The 17,585-nt window shown below is 54.5% G+C and overlaps 2 protein-coding genes across 6 annotated transcripts; both read left to right on the forward strand.

The window, feature by feature from the left end:
• Positions 1–618: 618 nt before the first annotated feature.
• Positions 619–7,853, forward strand: LOC128815849 (bactericidal permeability-increasing protein-like). The gene is made up of 15 exons (XM_053992914.1): positions 619–747; positions 1,568–1,667; positions 2,268–2,396; positions 2,827–2,982; positions 3,360–3,423; positions 3,848–3,911; positions 4,361–4,452; positions 4,617–4,793; positions 5,007–5,066; positions 5,191–5,358; positions 5,645–5,712; positions 5,935–5,977; positions 6,332–6,395; positions 6,886–6,962; positions 7,570–7,853. Exons 1-15 carry the CDS (start codon positions 633–635, stop codon positions 7,615–7,617), a joined length of 1,425 nt encoding a protein of 474 aa, XP_053848889.1. The 5' UTR covers positions 619–632; the 3' UTR covers positions 7,618–7,853.
• Positions 7,854–8,342: 489 nt separating this feature from the next.
• On the forward strand, positions 8,343–14,975 carry CDK5RAP1 (CDK5 regulatory subunit associated protein 1). Of its 5 annotated transcripts, none has more exons than XM_053993177.1 (14): positions 8,343–8,598; positions 9,195–9,298; positions 9,743–9,777; positions 10,197–10,349; positions 10,466–10,566; positions 10,703–10,913; positions 11,652–11,772; positions 12,055–12,285; positions 12,533–12,630; positions 12,743–12,798; positions 12,914–13,044; positions 13,927–14,076; positions 14,476–14,616; positions 14,748–14,975. In XM_053993177.1, exons 1-14 carry the CDS (start codon positions 8,358–8,360, stop codon positions 14,826–14,828), a joined length of 1,854 nt encoding a protein of 617 aa, XP_053849152.1. In that variant the 5' UTR covers positions 8,343–8,357; the 3' UTR covers positions 14,829–14,975. The 5 variants fall into 5 exon arrangements, with proteins under 5 accessions (XP_053849152.1, XP_053849153.1, XP_053849154.1 ...); XM_053993178.1 differs by having other exon boundaries at positions 10,236–10,349; XM_053993179.1 differs by lacking the exon at positions 13,927–14,076.
• Positions 14,976–17,585: the final 2,610 nt, after the last annotated feature.

Raw genomic sequence — 17,585 nt, forward strand, 5'->3', positions numbered from 1 at the left:
CCCAGGCAGGTGCTCCTTTGCCAGCCCTGCTGGGTGTGGGGGTCCCGGGGATCTGCTCACATGAGGTGAGAAGCTGTGACCTGCCTTCTTTAGCCACTGCTGTGCTGTGCCCCACGGCTGCTCTGGTTCCTTGGGCAGGTCTGTGGTGTGTGAGAAGCAGCTCACAGTGTAGCCAGGAGAGCCATGGGACAGGGACAGAGATGGAGAGCAGCAAGGCTGGGACCCTGCTCCTGGACAGCCCAGGCTGTTCCCAGCTTTTGCTGGGTGCAGGCTGCAGGAATGTGGCTCTGTCAGGCTCAGCTGCCAATGCCAAACCCAGCTCTGCTCCATCGAGGATGCCACAGACAGGGACTGCTGCCAGTGATGGAGAGCTGGAGACTGGGTTGTTGTCTCCCAGTTTCCACTGCTCCTTCCCTACCTTCAGTGAGAGGCACCAGGTGTGCCTCTGTGCTGGGACGTGCCAATGGTGCCAGCAGCACAGCAGAGCAGGGTGGTGGCCAAGCAGGAAGTCCTGGGGACGCCCCCCGTGGCTCTGCACACCACCTTTGCCCAAGGTTCCTGTTTTTGGCAGGGATATAAAGGTGGTGTGGGCTGGGAGAGCCCAGCATAGCACAGCATTGCAGGAAGCCAGGATGGGAATGCAGAGCGTGGCAGTGGCTTGCGGGGCACTGGCCTTGTGCCTGGCACTCACCACAGCCACCAACCCCGGCTTCGTGGTGAGGATCACCCAGGCAGGCTTGGACTACGGTGGGTTCTGCTTCTGATTTCTCTCCTCACAGATGTGCTGGTGGCAGAGGTGTGGAGCCAGGTACCGTGTGAGAAGTGCAGGGTCCCGGGGCAGGATGGGGGATCGTTGGCCATGGGTGAGGAGCACCGGGACAGCGTGGGGAAATCCTCGGACGGGGGTGCCAAATGCACCATTGGCCAGGGCTTCCCCTGTTGCACCTGCCTGCCCCCCACGCCACAACTTGATGCAGCCCCTGGAGAGGGGTCTGGCCCTGTAAGGTCTCAGGGAGCTGCAGCCAGGCAGTGTGGGAGGCTGGCACAGCAGGAGGGTGCTGGTCCCACAGCACATCCAGGCAGCCGAGCCATGAGCCCTGGAGGAGGGAGCTGCAGAGGAGAGAGGAGTTGGGGAGTTTAGGGAGGGGCAGTGACAGAGATGGATGGGCCCTGTGCTGGTTTTATCGAGGCAGGCAGAGCCCTGGCTCCAGCAGAGCACAGTTATGGATTGAAATACACTGTGTAAGAAACACGCAGCATCCCAGTGCCTTGGACTTCATGCAGATCTCACCTATTGCACAGGCTGGAGAGTGAGGACTAGGATGCCTCTCTCCTTTCTGTGGCTACCACTTTCCCTTGGGGCTGCAAGCAGGGCACCAGGGAACATTGCCTGTGTGCTCGCTTGCAGGAGGTTTCCTTTAAAGCCAGCCTGGGAGGCAGCATCACCTGGATCTCTCCTCTGATCCTTCTGCTGCACGCCCGATGTGTGCTCCAGCTCCTGTGGCTGGAATGATGGAGTAGTGGAGTGGTGGAGTTGTAGAGTCATGCTCTCCCTGTGTTCCTGCAGCCCAACAGCAGGGGATCGCAATCCTGGAGAAGGAGCTGGCCCAGCTGAAGCTGCCAGACATCTCGGGTAAATCGGGGAAGGTGCGCTATTCATTCTCCAGGTGAGCCTTGCCAGTGGCCTGGAGCCACCCACTGCCCCCAACCAAGGCAAGGGTCAGGAAGACTGGGGAGAGTGGGGGGCCCCTGGAGCAGTGAGGACCATCCTGTCCCCTCCACAGCTCCCTGAGATGTTGGCCCTGTCCTTGGTGCATGTTCCTGTTTCACTCTTTGCCCAAGGGGAAAAATGGAACCAGGGTCCCGGCACTCTGGGCATGGGTGGACTGTGTGCAATCAAAGCCTGGGTAGTGGAGATGGCCTTGCCTGTGGGACCAGGGCACAGTTCCTGTGTGAAGCTGGAGCCCAGTCCCTGTGGAAATGCCGGCTCCCTGGTGCCCCGGGTGCCTCTCTGCTCCTGCAGCGCAGCGTTTGGAGCCGCCTTGGGTGGCTGCAAGGGCCACGTTCCCAAAGGTGCCACTCTGCTCTGTGTGTCCCTGCCAGGCGTAGCTTTGCAGCAGCAGGGTTTGCTGGCAGTGCAGTGACTCCATCCTGCTCCCCCTCCTTCCCTCCCTGATTGTCTCCCTCCCTCCCTCCCTCCCTAATCTTGTGCTTGGCAGGAAGGAAGCACTGTAATGTGACTTTTCTTTTTATTCACACATTTTTAGACTGCGCATTCCCAGTTTCCGCTTGCCACACTCACGGATTACCCCGATCTCCAACGTGGGCCTGCAGGTCTCCATCTCCAACGCCTTTGCTGAGCTGGATGGAGACTGGCAGGTGAAATTTCTCTTTATGTGAGTGCCCAGTTCTTCCTCTCCCTATTCAGGCACCCACTCTGTGTCTCCCTCTCTGGAACTGGACAGGTTTTTTCTCCTCTCCCTCTCCGTTCTGTTTTGGGCAGCTGTCACATTTCTTCCCCAGATATGATGGATAAAACAGGCTGGGAGGCAGGAACAAGACACATGAAAGGGGAGCTATACATGGACCCTCCGGTCTCTCTTCCCCTTCTTGCTCTTGCTCCCCTCTATTTAAAGGTTACCTCTCCTAGTTTATGTGCCAGTGAAATGTGGTTCCCCTGAGTTTAAACCCTTTCCCAATCTCCTCTGGAGAGACCATACATGGGGGAGAGCGATCCAGATAGATTAGTTGTGAAGCAGATTCGAGGTCTCTTCTCCAGGCCTTGTCATTGACAAATATCTCTTTCTTATCCCCTTCTCCCTGCAGCCGGGGACACGGATCTTTTAACCTGAAGGTAGAAAATGTCTACATGAAAATCATCCTGAGGCTGGGCAGTGACACCACTGGGAAGCCCACCATCAGCACCTCGGACTGCAGTGCCCGCATCTCCAAAGTCCGGGTGCGCTTTTCAGGCAAGCTTGGGTATGTGATTTCACTGGAAGGTCTGGAAACACTGTGTCTTAGCCCACCTGTCAAGGGACTGTGGCTGTACCATGGGAATGTGGCCCTGTTGCAAGGAGTAGCTTCTTGGCAAATCTGAGATTGCCTGATCTTAAGTCTGGCCTGAATTTCTCCTGCTGTGGCTGCACATTTAAAGGGGGTGAGTGTGGTTAAGGCAGACACCAGACTTCTGTGGTTTACCAATGAGTCTGTTTGCAAATGTAAACCCTGGGACAAAGCCAGATGCCAAATTGGTGTGGGAATGATGTCTTGCATCTCTAGGTTCTCCTTTTCCTGGGCACATACTTCTGCAGTATGGATCTGAGCTAGGCAGGGCTTCTCTCTGTGTTTCTCTGCAGGTGGCTTTACAACCTCTTCCACCGCGTTATTGAATCCAAGTTGCAGAAGAATTTAGAGAGAAAGGTATGTGAGCAGTGGAAGGCAGGGCCCTGGGTTTTCTGGTTGTCTTTAGCCCTCACTTGTAGTTGATGTCTTCAAAGGATCAGCAGTAGGGATGTAACTAGAGCCAGAGGATACACCCATGGGGTGGGTTAATCATCTCTGTTGCTCTTTTTTGGCCACGTCCTGGCTGCTCTGCATGTCCTGCATGGGCCACATGAGATTCCTTCCAAGGATCTCCCCAGAGCTGAACTGTGCTGAGGGGAAATTGCTGCAAGGAGATGCTTGTTGGTATAAACCCTGCTTGTGTCTTGGACACTTAATGCCTGATGAATGGAGGCAATCATCACTGTGTGCTCTTTTACTTAACCAGGCTTTGCCATGGAGCAGGGAGTGTGGCTGTGACCTGGCTGCCCCTGCTCAGCTCTGTGGCCTTTCTGTCCCACAGGTGTGTGATAATGTGGCCAAGTCTGTACAAAATGAGCTCCAGAAGCAGGTCCGGACACTACCAGGTACTGGGGGGCTGTAAGTGGGTTTAGGAACAGCTCTTCCTAGCTTTTGCCAAACATGAGGAATGTTTTACTTTGTTCACTCCCCATCCCCTGGTGTTCAGGCATCCAAGCTGGGAGCTGGGAGAACCTTCTCAGCAGAGACAAATCACTGTGTCTCCTGTGTGGCTGTGGAAATTCCTTCTGAATCTGTGCCCAAGGGCTGGTGGGGGCTTGGACTACATTAATTAGGGATGATGGCCATTCCTCTGGTCCAGGAGATGGCTTTGAAAAAGTCAGGAGAAAACTGGGGGTTTTTCCTTCCTAGCAGAAGCAAGCAGAGGGGCAGTTGGTAGTGAGCTGATGCACCAGGAAGCCCAATCATGGCACTGCCCAGATGCCAGTGGAGGCCATCTGCTCCCAGCTTTCCTGAATATCTCCTTCTTACTCATCTCTCTTTCTTGTGTTTACAGTCACAGCCAGGATAGATGACAAGATTGGGATTGATTATTCCTTGGTGGCACCCCCAAGAGCTACCGCCCAGTCCCTGGATGCGGACTTGAAGGTGAGAGGCAGCCCTGGGGACACTTGATTTGGCCAATGCCATTGCCAAAGGCAGGTGGGAGCCCAGGTTTTGGAACCTGCTGCAAATGCTGTTTGCCAGCCTGAGTCAGCAGGTGAGCCCCACTGCTATTTGCACCCCTTCTCCACGTCTCTCCCTCCTCCCAGGGTGAATTCTACTCCCTGGCCCACCGCTCCACCGTCCCCTTCTCCCCGCTGCCACTGGCCTTCCCCTCGGATCACGAGCGCATGGTTTACTTTGGAGCCTCCAGCTACTTCTTCAACACAGCTGGCATTGCCTACCACAAGGCCGGGGCACTGGTCTTTGAAATCACAGAGGCCATGGTGAGTGGCACAAGTGGGACAGAGCTGGGAAAGAGGTTCCATTTGCTGAGGTGCTCCAGGAGCAGCCAGCATTCCTGGAGAATCCCCAGTGAGAGAGCAGGGGGCTGTGGGGTGGGGCTGGGCTGTCAGACATGGCAGCATTTGGCGATGGGAGGGCTCGCCATGGGCTCCTCTGTGCCACATTGCCCCAGTGTGACAATCCTCTCCCTGCAGATCCCAAAGGAATCGGAATTCGGGTTGGATACCTCTGCCTTCTCAGCCTTCATTCCCCAGGTGAGCAGTCTGGCCCTGCCTGTCCAGAGCTCTTGCACACACAGGCTCTGCTCTGTGCCAGGTGTTCTCCCTGAGGACTGGGGGTTTGTGCCATTGTTCCCATCCTCTCTCTACTCCCACACAGCTGGAGGAGATGTACCCAAACATGCCAATGAAGTTCAGGCTGTCCACTCCCACTGCTCCGTTCCTGACTATTGGACCTGGAGGAATCTCATTCCAGCCCATTGTGGATGCCCAGGCTTTTGCCATCCTTCCCAATTCCAGCCTGGCTCCTCTCTTCCTCCTCAGCCTGGTGAGTTCAGACACGGCCTGTGGCGATGGGGCAGAAGGGATTTTGAGCTGTGCCCTGTCCCGTTGCTCAGATCCTGCCAGGGGAGCTCCCAGGTACTGTCCAGCCACAGTGGGGGTGTCCCCAGCTGAACAATTCCTGAGCTGACAAATGCCAGGTTTAATGCTGGGTGCAAACACACCCCTGGATGGGCAGTGGTGTGTTTCAGCTGGTCAGAGCTGTTTCCCCAGCTGTCTGCTCTGGGGTGAGGGGGGATGAGCACTGCCAGAGCTCTGTGCTCTCTCCCCAGACAGGGAACGTGTCCGCTGTCATCAACGTGAGATCCGGCCGCATAGTTGGGAGCCTGGACGTGGGCAGGTACAGAGGGCAGCAGCCACTGACTGGGCAGGGGGTGGCTGGGGCTGTTTCTGTTTTGGATGCCCAGGGACAGAGAAGGGATGGGAAGGTCCCTGGGATGTGGGCTTGGTGTGGAGGGAATGAGCTGGGGCTGGAGGGAATGGGATCTGCATGGTCATCAATGGGTGGAATCGCTCCCTCCCTTGGGACATCCTCCACGGCACCACTTCTGTCCCTGTGCAGGATCAGGCTGTCTCTGAAGGATTCGGCTGTCGGCCATTTCCAGGTGAGCTATCCTTGACCATGACCAGAGCCCCCAGCATGGAGCTGGCAGCCTGTTGGGGATCAGGACAGGGAGTCATTCCCTGCTGCCTGCCAAAATGGGACCCCCCATTGACCCTGCAGGCACCTCCTGCCCCAGCCTGCAAGGCTGGGAAAGGATGTGGAACCAGACCCATTGCTGCTCTCACCCCAACCTTTCCTTCCCTGCCAGTGCAGCCAGACAAAGCTGCTGGTCTCTGGCAAAGTGTGTGCCCATCCCCGCTTCTTGTCACGTTGCCTTTTCTAGTTATTCTCCAGTACCTGCATGTCTCCTGTCCCACAGACTAAAGCTTTTCCTCCCCCTCTCTCCATTCCCCAGGTGCAATTTCTGCAGACCATAATGAACTACTTGACTTCCAGCATCCTGCTCCCACATCTCAATGGTGAGAACCTGCTGGGGGGAATGGGGTTGCTGGAGCAACCTCCACCCGGCTTGCTCCCTCCAAGTGGTCCCAGCTCACTAATTAAATCCTCATTGCCAAGGCTGATGCAGGGGAAAGTGAGTGCAGGAGGCGGCACTGAAGTGGTGGGAGCCTCTTGCTGCTCTGACAGGCTCCCAGCAGCCAACACAATGGAAAAAATGAGCCCTGTGCATATCCTAATGCTTTCCAGACCCTCTCCCCGAATCCCTGCATCTCCTGCCTCGCCAGCAGCTCAGACCAGAGTGGGGCTGGTGGCAGGATGGGCCAAGGGGGCTGTCATGGCACAACAAGCAGCCCTTCTGTGGAGCTTGGGAGGAGTTTCCTCTGCCTGTCCCAGGAGCAGTGGAGGAGAGGAAAGGGCTGGGGGAAGGAGGTGACCACCTCTGAGTGCTCCGTGCTCCCTTGGCTCCCATTCCCATCCCCGTGCAGACACATGTGTTGTCTTTTCCAGCCCGCTTAGATGAGGGTTTCCGTCTGCCACTGCCGGACAGGATTCAGCTCTCCAATATCCTCGTGAGGTTCCACCAGGTGAGTGAGAGGGAGCACCTGGCCCCAGCTGGGGCCCATCCTGCTGCCCACAAAGCCCTGCTCACCAGCACAGCCTCCAAATCCAGTTCCCCCAGCTGTGCTAGGAAGTGGTGCATGGGAGCTCTCAGCAGCAAACCAGTTCTCTGCTTTTCCTGGCTGCTTGGTGCGGGTCTGGGATGGCACCACATCGTTCTCCAGTTCGTAAGCCTGGGGTCTGAATTTTCCATGACGCTTTTTATAGCAGTGTCAGTCCCAAATCCCCACTCTCCCTGAGTGGCAATGCCTGGATGGATGCTGTGATGCCTGGTAGGATGCTGCCCCTGCCTTGTCTGCTGTAAGGAGCTGTACCAGGTCCAGGGGAGCAGAGAGAGCCCCTATTGTGGGATGCCTTGGGGAAACCCCAAAGTGGAGTCACCATGGGGATCCCAAAAAGCTGTAGTGAGGTGTGGCTGTGAAATGTCTCTGGAGCCTGCCAGGGGGAAAAAAAGGCACAGGGGTTGGCAGAGCCACATGTCCCAATGCATTCTCCCTTCAGGGATGTGATGGGTGCTGGGCAATGCAGCTGCCAGGACCTGTAGCAGCTCAGCACTTTCTCTCTTTCTCCCAGAATTTCCTGCTGCTTGGAGCAGACGTTCGCTTCCAGCCCCGGGGATGAAGATAAGGCAATGAGAGCCCTTCAGCACTAAATATGCTCCATTCACCACTTTGCCCTTCCCTGCATGAGCCAAAGACCACCAGACCTGCCAGTGTCCTGCACTGCTGCCTTGGCCTGGACCCTCCGTGCTCCTGCTGGGGCCTCACCTGGTGCTACCATGAGCTGGGGGTCACCTGCCCTGGGCCACCCAGTCCCCTCCTTCCTCTGAGCAGCAATAAAGGCATTGGTGCTTGGGATATGCTGTTGGTGTCACTGTCTGCACCTCGGGCCACACAGGGCCACACGGGAGCTGGACTGGGACAGCCTGGTTTGGCTGTGGCCATGGTCATGGCAAGGCACCAGGCGACGTTTACATTGGATATTAGGAAAAATTCCTTCACAGAAAGGGTCCTTAGACCTTGGAATGGGCAACCCAGGGAAGTAGTGTAGTAACCGTCCCTGCAGGGGTTTAAGGGAAGACTGCACAAGGCGCTCAGTGCCCTGGTTTAGTTGAAATGGTGGTTCTGGGTCACAGGCTGAACTCGATGATCTCGGAGGTCTTTTCCAACCTAATTAATTCTGTGATTTTGTGATTCCCGCGGCGGCGCCGCCCAGCAGCGGGGCGGGCCCGGAACGGCGGCGGGGCGGAACGCGGCGCCGAGGGGCGGAGGCAGCGGCGGGGCCGCATTGTAGGCGCACGGCCGTGCCGATCCGTCCTTAGCCGCCGGTCCGTCCCCCAAAGCGCCCCCCCGGCCGCGGCCATGCTGCTCGGGGCCCGTGCGCTGCGGGCGGCGGGGCTGCTCCGCCCGCCCGGGGCCGTCCCCCGTACTGGGGTCGCCCGCAGGGCGCGCTGCGGGCCGGGACAGCGGCCGGTGGGGCGCGGCTTCGCGCTGCCCGCGGGGCCAGACCTGCGGCACTTCCTGAGGGCAGCTGCCGCGGGGCAGCCGGGGCCGTCGCCAGAGCTGCCGCCTGAGCCGGGCTCTGCCCCCGGGGCCCCGAAAGGTCTGTGAGTCTTCGGGGCCGGAACTGTTGGGGTCAGCCGAACCCCGCTGCTGTGGCCTCCCTGCCGGGTCAAGGGCAGCCGTAAGGCCAGTGCAGATATTGGTGCTTCAGTGCAGCATCGGAGCACAGTGGGGAAAATGGGTTGTCTGGGAGCTTTTGGGGGCCTGAGGGGGTTTTGACGCTAGAAGGAGTTTAGTCCTTGGCTGCAAAGCCGTGTGTGTTCTTCCACCATGGAGCTGGGCAGAGAGCAGTTCTGGCACCTGCCCGCAGTGTGTGCCGGGCTGTCAGTGGGGCTGTGGCAGCCCCTGAGGGGCTGTGGTGCCCTGGCGGGGTGATGTTCGTTGCCCTGAGTGTTGTATTTCACTAAGGACCCAGCTGCTGCTGGTCACAGCCCAGCCCTGCCGTGTTGCAGAGCACAAGGTTTCCCAGAGCCTGCCCTTCAGTTTATCCTTTGTGAGCTGCAGGTGCAGGCAGCTTTTGTGCTGCTTCCCTGACTCCGGTGGTGGGGTTGAGGGCTTGTTCTCGCAGAGGAGGGCATGGGAGGGGTGGTGGGTGGGAGCTGAGCAGGCTCTTGCGTCACACGGCCTTTGTTGCAGTGTACCTGGAGACCTACGGCTGCCAGATGAACGTCAGTGACACCGAGATCGCCTGGGCCATCCTGCAGAAGAATGGCTATGCCAGGACAAAGGAGCTGGAGGAGGTAAGGCAGCAGCTTGGCAGCTCTCCTGGAGCCCTGGCTGTGCATGCAAGTCCCAGCTTTTCTCTGGAGTGCAGCCCTGTGGGATGTTATGAGTTTTGCAGTCTGAGTTCTGTGAAGGAAACTGCTTAACAAGTGTGCTAGAAAGCTGTGGGTTGTCTTTTTTCTTTAAACTACTGGGCTCCAGCTCAGTTGGAGAGGGATTAGACACAGCAGGATCCTCCTGTCTCATCTTTGGGTTTACTTTTACCATTTAGTGAAGACTGTGCTTGTCTTCTGTTTCTTTCTCACAACTCTTTTTGTTAAAACCTGCTGTGTACTCAGGCAGGTCTTTTTCCCTGAGTTAAGTGAGCTTTATGGTCTACCTCTTCAGGTTACCTGGGCAGGGCATGAGAACTTATTGTTTGCTTTTTATAGATTCTTTTCTTTTTGTTGCTTTTGATTTAGGCAGATGTGGTTCTTCTTGTCACCTGTTCCGTGAGGTAAGGAGATGTTTGTCACTGGTTTGGGACAGTTTTTTAAGGAATTACCATTTGAAAACCAAGGCAATAAAAGTGTTGCATGAGGAAAGGAGTGTGCAGGTGTGAAACTGGCTCTTTAGTTTAGGGTAGAGCTGGCTGGTGCTATGATTTACAACATTAATTGTGCTACTAATTGCTTCTCTGGGTAGTGAGAAGTTCTTTGGTAGTGTCATCTCTGTGTATATGCCATGGGTAGTGAGAGACTTGCACAATTAATGATTTTATTTTTAAATATTCTATCTTCTCTTGAAGCAACTCTCTAGTACAATGTCTGTACTTAAAAAACGTGAGAAATATTTTTATGGGCAAGTTGATATAAAGGGAACTTTCCTTGTTTTGTCTGAATGCAGAAGACACCAAATGCTCATTGTCACTTGCAGGGTACCTTGTAGTACGGCCAAGGCACTTTTTCTCCCCAGGAGCTTAGTCCCTAAAGTGACTCTGCAGTGCAGATGCTCTCCACTGGCAAAGAAAGTGCTAGCAGATAAGACAGAGGCAAGACATAATCCCCACACCACAAAGGGCACTCCCAGGTGCCATTAGATTCCCTGCCTTTAGGTGAATCCTCCTCACAAAGTACTTGGGCCGCTTAGGCTGGGGCTGTGGGCAAGAGCAGCAGCTAGAATAGCCCGTTGTCCTGGCTCCCCAGGGAGAAGGCAGAGCAGGCCATCTGGAACCGTCTGCAGCACCTCAAGGCGCTGAAGGCCCGGCGGCCCCGGGCTCGTGCTCCGCTCCGCGTCGGGATCCTGGGTACGGCCGGGCTGCATCGCCCGAGTCCCACTGGCAGCAGCCGCCTTTGCCTGGGCTGAAAGCAGCTGGGAAGGGCTGCGGGGCAGGAACGGAGGGCAGGCAGTGCCTCAGGAGGAGCCTTCTCCTTTGTTGGCAGGATGCATGGCCGAGAGGCTTAAGGAGGAGATTCTGCACAGGGAGAAGCTGGTCGATGTCGTGGCAGGCCCTGATGCCTACCGTGACCTTCCCCGGCTGCTGGCAGTGGCAGAGTCTGGCCAGCAAGCTGCCAACGTCCTGCTGTCCCTAGATGAGACCTATGCTGACATTCTGCCTGTCCAGACTAGTGCAGGTGGCACGACAGCATTTGTGTGAGTACCTTTTCCCAGTGCTTGTTTCTGTAGCTCTGGTTTGGAAATCTGTGCAGAGTAGATGTATCAGTGACAGCAGCTGCCCAGGAGATGCAGTGCCTGACTGCACTGATTCTCCCAGAACCTGGCTGCACTGAGTTTCCCCGAGTATGTGTGTGTGTGTATTTGCTGTTGCTTTGCTGTGTGACTGAGCCCTGGAGAACATGCCCTGAACTCTGGCTGTTATGGACTTCCCCTCCTTTGGGAATGCTGACTCTCAGCCTGATGCTGCACTGAGTGATTTCTGTGCCACTGTCCCTTCCTGAAGTCCATGCCTCTCTCATCCCCTGCCTTCTGTGGTGCCCTGCCCCACGTTCTGCTGTTCCTTCTTCTAATGCTCCACACATTATAACTTCTGATTGTTTAGTTTTGGTGATAACATTGTCAGACATGAAATCAGACTCTGCTCGGTGTGGCTGTAGCGTATGGAAGGACAGTATCGCTCTCTGCAGGACTGCGATGTAGAAGGGTCTTTGATCACTGCCAGCCTGCAGTGGCAGTTTGTGCCTCATTAGTTCTTTCTAGCTTTCTTGGAAATGTGCATGAAAAATCAGGAGGTGTTAGCTCAGGGCAAGCTGAATCCAGTGTGGATGGTCTGTGTGTGGAGCTGGCTGCAGGCAGCAGTGCTCATCCTGGGCAGGATGCAGTGTGGATGGTTCTGGAGGAGGGGGATGTGACCTGTGCTTTACCTCTCGGCAGGTCCATCATGCGGGGCTGTGACAATATGTGCAGTTACTGCATCGTGCCCTTCACCCGAGGCCGGGAAAGGAGCCGTCCCATCGCCTCCATCCTGCAGGAAGTGAGGATGCTCTCGGATCAGGTGAGGCAGAGCCTCCTCCCATCTGTCCCAAGCCATGGGAGGAAGGGTGGTTCCTTGTAACAGTGTTTTCAGTGGTACTTGTAACCAGTGTCACTGCCTTTATCTGCAGAGATGAGGTTGTGGTGGGGTTCCACCAGTGGCTTTTGGATTCCCCTTGTAATACTCTATGACAGACAGGGATGGAGGGCTTCTGTTGGAACTCCTTGGAATAAAACCATGGCTGCCCTTGCAGCTCAGCCATCCTGCCCAGGTTATATTTCCTCCTCTCTGTTTATTTTGTAGGGAGTGAAAGAAGTGACCCTCTTGGGTCAGAATGTCAACAGCTTTCGAGACCTGTCTGAGGTGCAGTTTCAGTCAGTGGCTGCCCCTGGCCTCAGCCGTGGCTTTAGGACAGTCTACAAAGCCAAAGCGGGAGGTTTGCGCTTCTCGCACCTGCTGGACCAGGTCTCTAGGATTGATCCAGAAATGAGGATCCGTTTCACCTCTCCACACCCCAAGGATTTTCCCGATGAGGCAAGTATAAAATAAACACCTTGGCCTCTGCTTGCAGGCAGCAAGGCAGCTCTGAAATGTGAGGTATGGGCTGTGCTGCCTTCCCAAACAAAGAGAATGTGGGTTCCTAAACTGGGAATAGCAGCTCCTGGGAGTTGGATGTTGGGGCTAAAGCTGGCAGGTTTGCAGTTTGCTGGCTTTTAACCAGGGAATACTCTTCCCAGGTACAGTTAAGCTGTCTGAGACATCTCCTGATCGCTTATCACAGGTCCTGCAACTCATCCAGGAGCGACACAACATCTGCAAACAGCTGCACCTCCCAGCCCAAAGTGGGAGCACACGAATCCTGGAGGCCATGCGGCGAGGGTGAGTCACCCCACAAGGAGCCCTGTGTCCTGCCCTCTGATTTGGGCTGCTGGTTTCTCCTCACTGATGTTGTGGGTTTCCAGTTAGCAAATCCATGTGCTGTTCATTGCAGATACACAAGAGAAGCATATTTAGAGCTTGTGCACCACGTGCGTGACTCTATTCCAGGTGTGTGTTCCTTTGGCTTGGTCTGAACTTGGCACAGCTGCATCTCACTGTCCTTTCCTGAGTGCAGCATTCCTGCCTTCCATGAGGGAAGCGTACAGCTGTGTCTCTGTTACAGGAGTGAGCTTGAGCAGTGATTTCATTGCTGGGTTCTGCGGAGAGACAGAGGAGGATCACCTGCAGACAGTGTCCTTGCTGCGGGAAGTCCGCTACAACATCGGCTTCCTGTTTGCCTACAGCATGAGACAGGTGAGTGCAGGCCGTGGTGGAGAAGGCTGTTATCTCTGGGTGTGTCCCCTAAACTCCTCACTACTGTTTCTCACAATAACACATCTTTAAAAAGCTGATGAAAATCATTCCCAAAGACTTGGTATACTGGTAGATGTCATTTGTCCCAGGCAACACTTGTAGGGTATGTGGTTCTGCACGAGCTGTTGTTGTGCCTGGGAGGCTTCCAGCTTCTCTGTAGGAGTGTCAGGGTTGGTAACTGCTTGGTGACCCGGATCTGCAGATGCTCCAGGGTGATTGCAGGGAAGTAACTGTGTCAGCAGAGGCTGCAAATGCATTATTTGCTGATGAGGAATGTGCTGTTGGAGCAGGGCTGGAGCCCAGCTATGAGGGTCTGTCAGTCAAGTGTGGAGGGAAGTGGTGAATTTTTGAGAAGGTATTTCCATGAGAAGAGTGGGTAGCTGGTAAGTCTCTATTACAATGCTCTCCAGAGTGCATGATTCTGTTAGGGAAGAGGACAGAAGGTTGGGAAATGCAAGGAAGCAAAGGGATTTGGATCACCATTTAGTACATTGATTAGAAGTAGTAGGATCTGTTACCTGTCTATGGACAGACAGGCACAGGCATATCCCACACAGGAGCTGCAAAACTATTTCACTTATACTCAGTGCCCTGTATCAGACCTTCTGCCTAAAAGGTGGAGAAGAAAGGTATGAGGAGCACAAGGACATGGCTGGCACTGGAATAGTTCATTTGTGATACAAACTGAAATGCTGTTGGAATGTTGGAAGCTGTTGCTGGAAGAGCAGTGGAGCTGGCTGGGGTCAGACAAGGCTCTGGGGTCAGACAAGACTCTGAGCTCAGGCTGGCTGCTGAGGGGCCGCACTGGCTCTGTGTGTGCAGAAGACCCGGGCGCATCACCGGCTGCAGGACGATGTCCCCGCGGATGTGAAGAAGCGGCGGCTGGAGCAGCTCATTGCCGCCTTCCGGGAGGAGGCTGCGAGGGCCAACGCGGCACTGGTGGGACAGGCCCAGCTGGTGCTGGTGGAAGGGGTGAGTGGGCCAGGAATGGAATTGTCCTCCTCCTTTCTTGCTGGCTCTGAGGCTGTGCACGCAGTCACCACTTCTGCCTTCCCTTCTCACTTTCCCCTTGTAATCCCAGGACTCCCAAGACCATTTCTTCACACTTAAGCAGACAGCCTGACTTTCCCAGAGCACTGAGCCGAGCACAGGGAATGGGATCCGTTAGGGATGTATCTCTGGCCAAGCACAGAATTTGTGCTTTGGTGTGTGAGTGTCACCCAGCAGCTCTGGCCACAGTGCTCTGTTCCAGGGCTTGGTTAATGTGGGTTTAATTCCATCAATAGTGCTCAATTAATTCCTCAGGCAATAAAGCCCAGCAGTGAATCAGAGCAATTGCCATGCAGGTAATGTTCCCTGTCCTCTTTCCAGCCCAGCAAACGCTCTGCCTCGGAGCTGTGCGGGAGGAACGACGGCAACATCAAGGTGATCTTCCCCGACACCGAGCTGGAGGATGCTGCCAAGTGCGGGGCTCCAGGCAGAGCCCAGCCCGGGGACTATGTGATGGTGAAGGTGACCTACCTGCAGTGCTCATTTCCGTGCACAGTGCTGTTCTCTAGGGCAGCTGCTGCCAGAAGAGCCTAAAATTAGAATGGATCCTCCCCAGCCTTTCTGTGCCTGAAGACCTGTGCTGTTTCTTTCAGGTAACCTCTGCCAGCTCGCAGACCCTGCGGGGAGTTCCGCTCTGCCGGACCACCCTGTCCCGTGCTGCTGCTTCTCACTGAGGGATCCCTGCTGTCCTGGGTGGAAGCAGCACATATTCTCCATGAAGAAACAAGGAAGTGTGGTCAGGTGGAGATATGGTAGAACCAGGGAGATATATATGTATATTAAAATTTATTTATAAAATAGTAAAATACACATATATTTCTGCTTTGGTGCCAAGTTACCCCTCATAGATGCGTGCAGGTTCAAAGGGGTAGAAGCTGTGTGTGAACTTGCAAAATCCAAGTACTGTGAGATCGTGTATTTTAACTTGCCCTGAGGATTGTCCCACCCTCACAGTGCTGAAGGTCTGTCCTCTCCCTGTGATCACATCCTCTGGCGCAGCCCAGCCTGAGATGGATGAGCAGAGCAGTTCCTTCCTATGAGCTCAGCTGAATTTAGGAGCTGCAAAAGCTGGTAGTACCTACAAAACACAGCCCCAGTAGCTGTTGGAGAATGGCAGGAGTACTGTGAAGGGGTAGAAAGAACTGAAATAAGAGAAGATTGATTAATTCTTTCAAAATATTGGCAAAATGCTTAGAAAGGGGATGCAAGAACCCACACCACACTTGTGTGTTGGAATGTGGCACTGGACTGTGGAATGAAAAATGGTGTTTAATGTGCACCAGTGAATCTGTTGTGTCTGGGACTGAAGGAATGCAGCCTTACCCTGGTACTGGTGAGGATTGGATCTTGTCTGGAGAAGATTTCCATGTTTCCAGGCCTGGGGGATGCATGGGAAGAGATGGCTGCTAGTTGAGGGTCATCTCTGGCCTCTTAAAACCTGGGCAGCAGTTTTGTAATCCAAACATCTATGGATGTCCTTCCCTTTGCTTACCAAGAGAAGTGGTTGTATTGATTTAAATGGCCAGTAAGTTCTTCAAGTGCATCTGACAGTTCCTTGTTTTCATCAGCCTGCAGCTGACCCTGGCTGTGCAGTGTCACATTCCAGCCTGCTCTGTGAAATTCAAACAAGGACCTGTGACCTGCACTTGTGAGTAAACTGCGATGTGAGAAAGGATCACCCCTTTTCATACAGATAATCATGTCATTAAAATAAATCCTTGTAGAAGGCTCTAGCCAGTGACCAGTTTTGAAGGAACAGCTGGTAGCAGGGCAGTCATGACATGAATTTGCAGAATTTTAAAATAAACCTGAAAGGGTTTTGCTTGAAAGCCGCCTCTCCTGCTCAGCTCTTTCTGGGCTATAATTGTTTCTCTTTGAAAACAGCATGGTTCACTGAATATTCATTAGGCTTCAAGAAACAAATACATTTTGCTTATTATCTTACAGCTGAGTCCCTTCTCCTAGAAGTGAACCTGCACAGTCAGCACAGTCTGTGTGGGCTCTGAGGGGCTGACAGGCACACAGGACTGATCTGCCCTCCTGCTTCCACATGGGAAAGTGTCTTTGGCCCAAGTTCACAAACCAAGGCCTGAACCTCTGCTGCTCAGTGAGGATGAGCTTGTGATCCATGGGGGTTTCAGGAGGAGGCAGCAGTTTGGGATGAAATCCCAAAGGAAGTAGCAGCATGTATTAAGCAACAGCCCTCAGAGGTGATGGGCATTGAGGCCAACATGCTTGGCTCATCAAGCCCACTGGGCAGTGGCTGAGTTTACCTGCCCCGTGGCAAATCTTTTAGGTCATAATTCCCAGGCATTTTGGGACAAGCCAGCACCCTGGAAAGGGCTGACACGGACTTTTCCCTGCTAATTTTGACCTCCCCAGGAGCATCTATTCCAAGTGGAAAATGCAGACCACAGTGTGCCCTCCCCACTCCATCCTGCTTTGAGGCCAGCTGTGGCTATTTTACAATCATTATTTTAAGAGCGGGAGACTAATGAGGAGGAGAGCTGGGTTTTACATTTTGATGAGGAGGTGATAATGCTCACTGCACGGGCTCCCCGGGGAGCCATAGCACTCACCATTTGCTTCACCTCCTTAGTTTTTATAGGCCTCGGGAATGAAGACCGAGATTTTAAGGCAGCAAAGCATCCATTAGGAAGTGCTTACAGTGACCTTGGAGGCTGAGTCAGTCCTTTGGCACTGCATGGAAGAAGGAATGTGTTGTTGTGTTGTTTTTCTTGAGGCCTGGAGGTGGGATGCGGGTTCTGTGTCACTTGTCAGGTTTGCTGCCTAAATCCAGCTGTTGGGAAAGCTGAGCTCCTACCTCGTGTTCTTGCACGTTTCTGTTCCCACCCTGAGCAGGGATGAGAGCCCTGAACCCTCCCAGCTCTCCCATCTCCCTGATGTACACCTGTGCCTTCTGCAGGTTGAAGTTGTGCCCTTACAGTCAGTCCTGCCCCAGTTACGCCCATGGGCAAACACCTAAGGAGGCTTTTGGCAGATGAGGTTTCCCAGTACAGACCTGAAGTGCTGGGATGACATTTACTTTCCAACAGCAGCCGTGCCCTGAGGGTGTCTCCTGACACCGGGATTTTGTAAATCACAGCCTGCGCTTTCTTTTCTGCTGGCAGGGTGTGTGGGTGAGGCTGGACATCACCTGCACACACAAATAGCTTCACCTGGCAGAAAGGTTGCTGTCAGGGAGAACAAGAGCCAGTTTGTTCTCCAGGCCCCCACCAGAGAACAAACTTGTTTGTCCTCAGGTCTTGGCTGTGCTCATGGAGTGGAGGGACAGACAGCAGCAGGTGCTCATAGAGCCCCTGTTCCCTGCTCAGCACTGGCTTTTATTGGCCTAAGGACAGCCTCAAAATTGATTCCCATCACTGCCTACACTCGCCTGCCCAAATTTGCTCCCTTCTCCAATACTTTTG

This window comes from Vidua macroura, chromosome 17 (assembly GCF_024509145.1).
Source record: "Vidua macroura isolate BioBank_ID:100142 chromosome 17, ASM2450914v1, whole genome shotgun sequence".
Taxonomy (NCBI): domain Eukaryota; kingdom Metazoa; phylum Chordata; class Aves; order Passeriformes; family Viduidae; genus Vidua; species Vidua macroura.

Bases quoted from the DNA above. Each gene is read 5' to 3' on its own strand.
- LOC128815849 (XM_053992914.1), top strand. From the start codon at position 633: ATGGGAATGCAGAGCGTGGCAGTGGCTTGCGGGGCACTGGCCTTGTGC. The intron at 4,453-4,616 runs GTGAGAGGCAGC...CCCTCCTCCCAG, and splicing joins CCCTGGATGCGGACTTGAAG to GGTGAATTCTACTCCCTGGC. The intron at 5,978-6,331 runs GTGAGCTATCCT...TCCATTCCCCAG, and splicing joins CGGCTGTCGGCCATTTCCAG to GTGCAATTTCTGCAGACCAT.
- CDK5RAP1 (XM_053993177.1), top strand. From the start codon at position 8,358: ATGCTGCTCGGGGCCCGTGCGCTGCGGGCGGCGGGGCTGCTCCGCCCG. The intron at 9,299-9,742 runs GTAAGGCAGCAG...CTTTTGATTTAG, and splicing joins GGACAAAGGAGCTGGAGGAG to GCAGATGTGGTTCTTCTTGT. The intron at 10,914-11,651 runs GTGAGTACCTTT...ACCTCTCGGCAG, and splicing joins GGTGGCACGACAGCATTTGT to GTCCATCATGCGGGGCTGTG.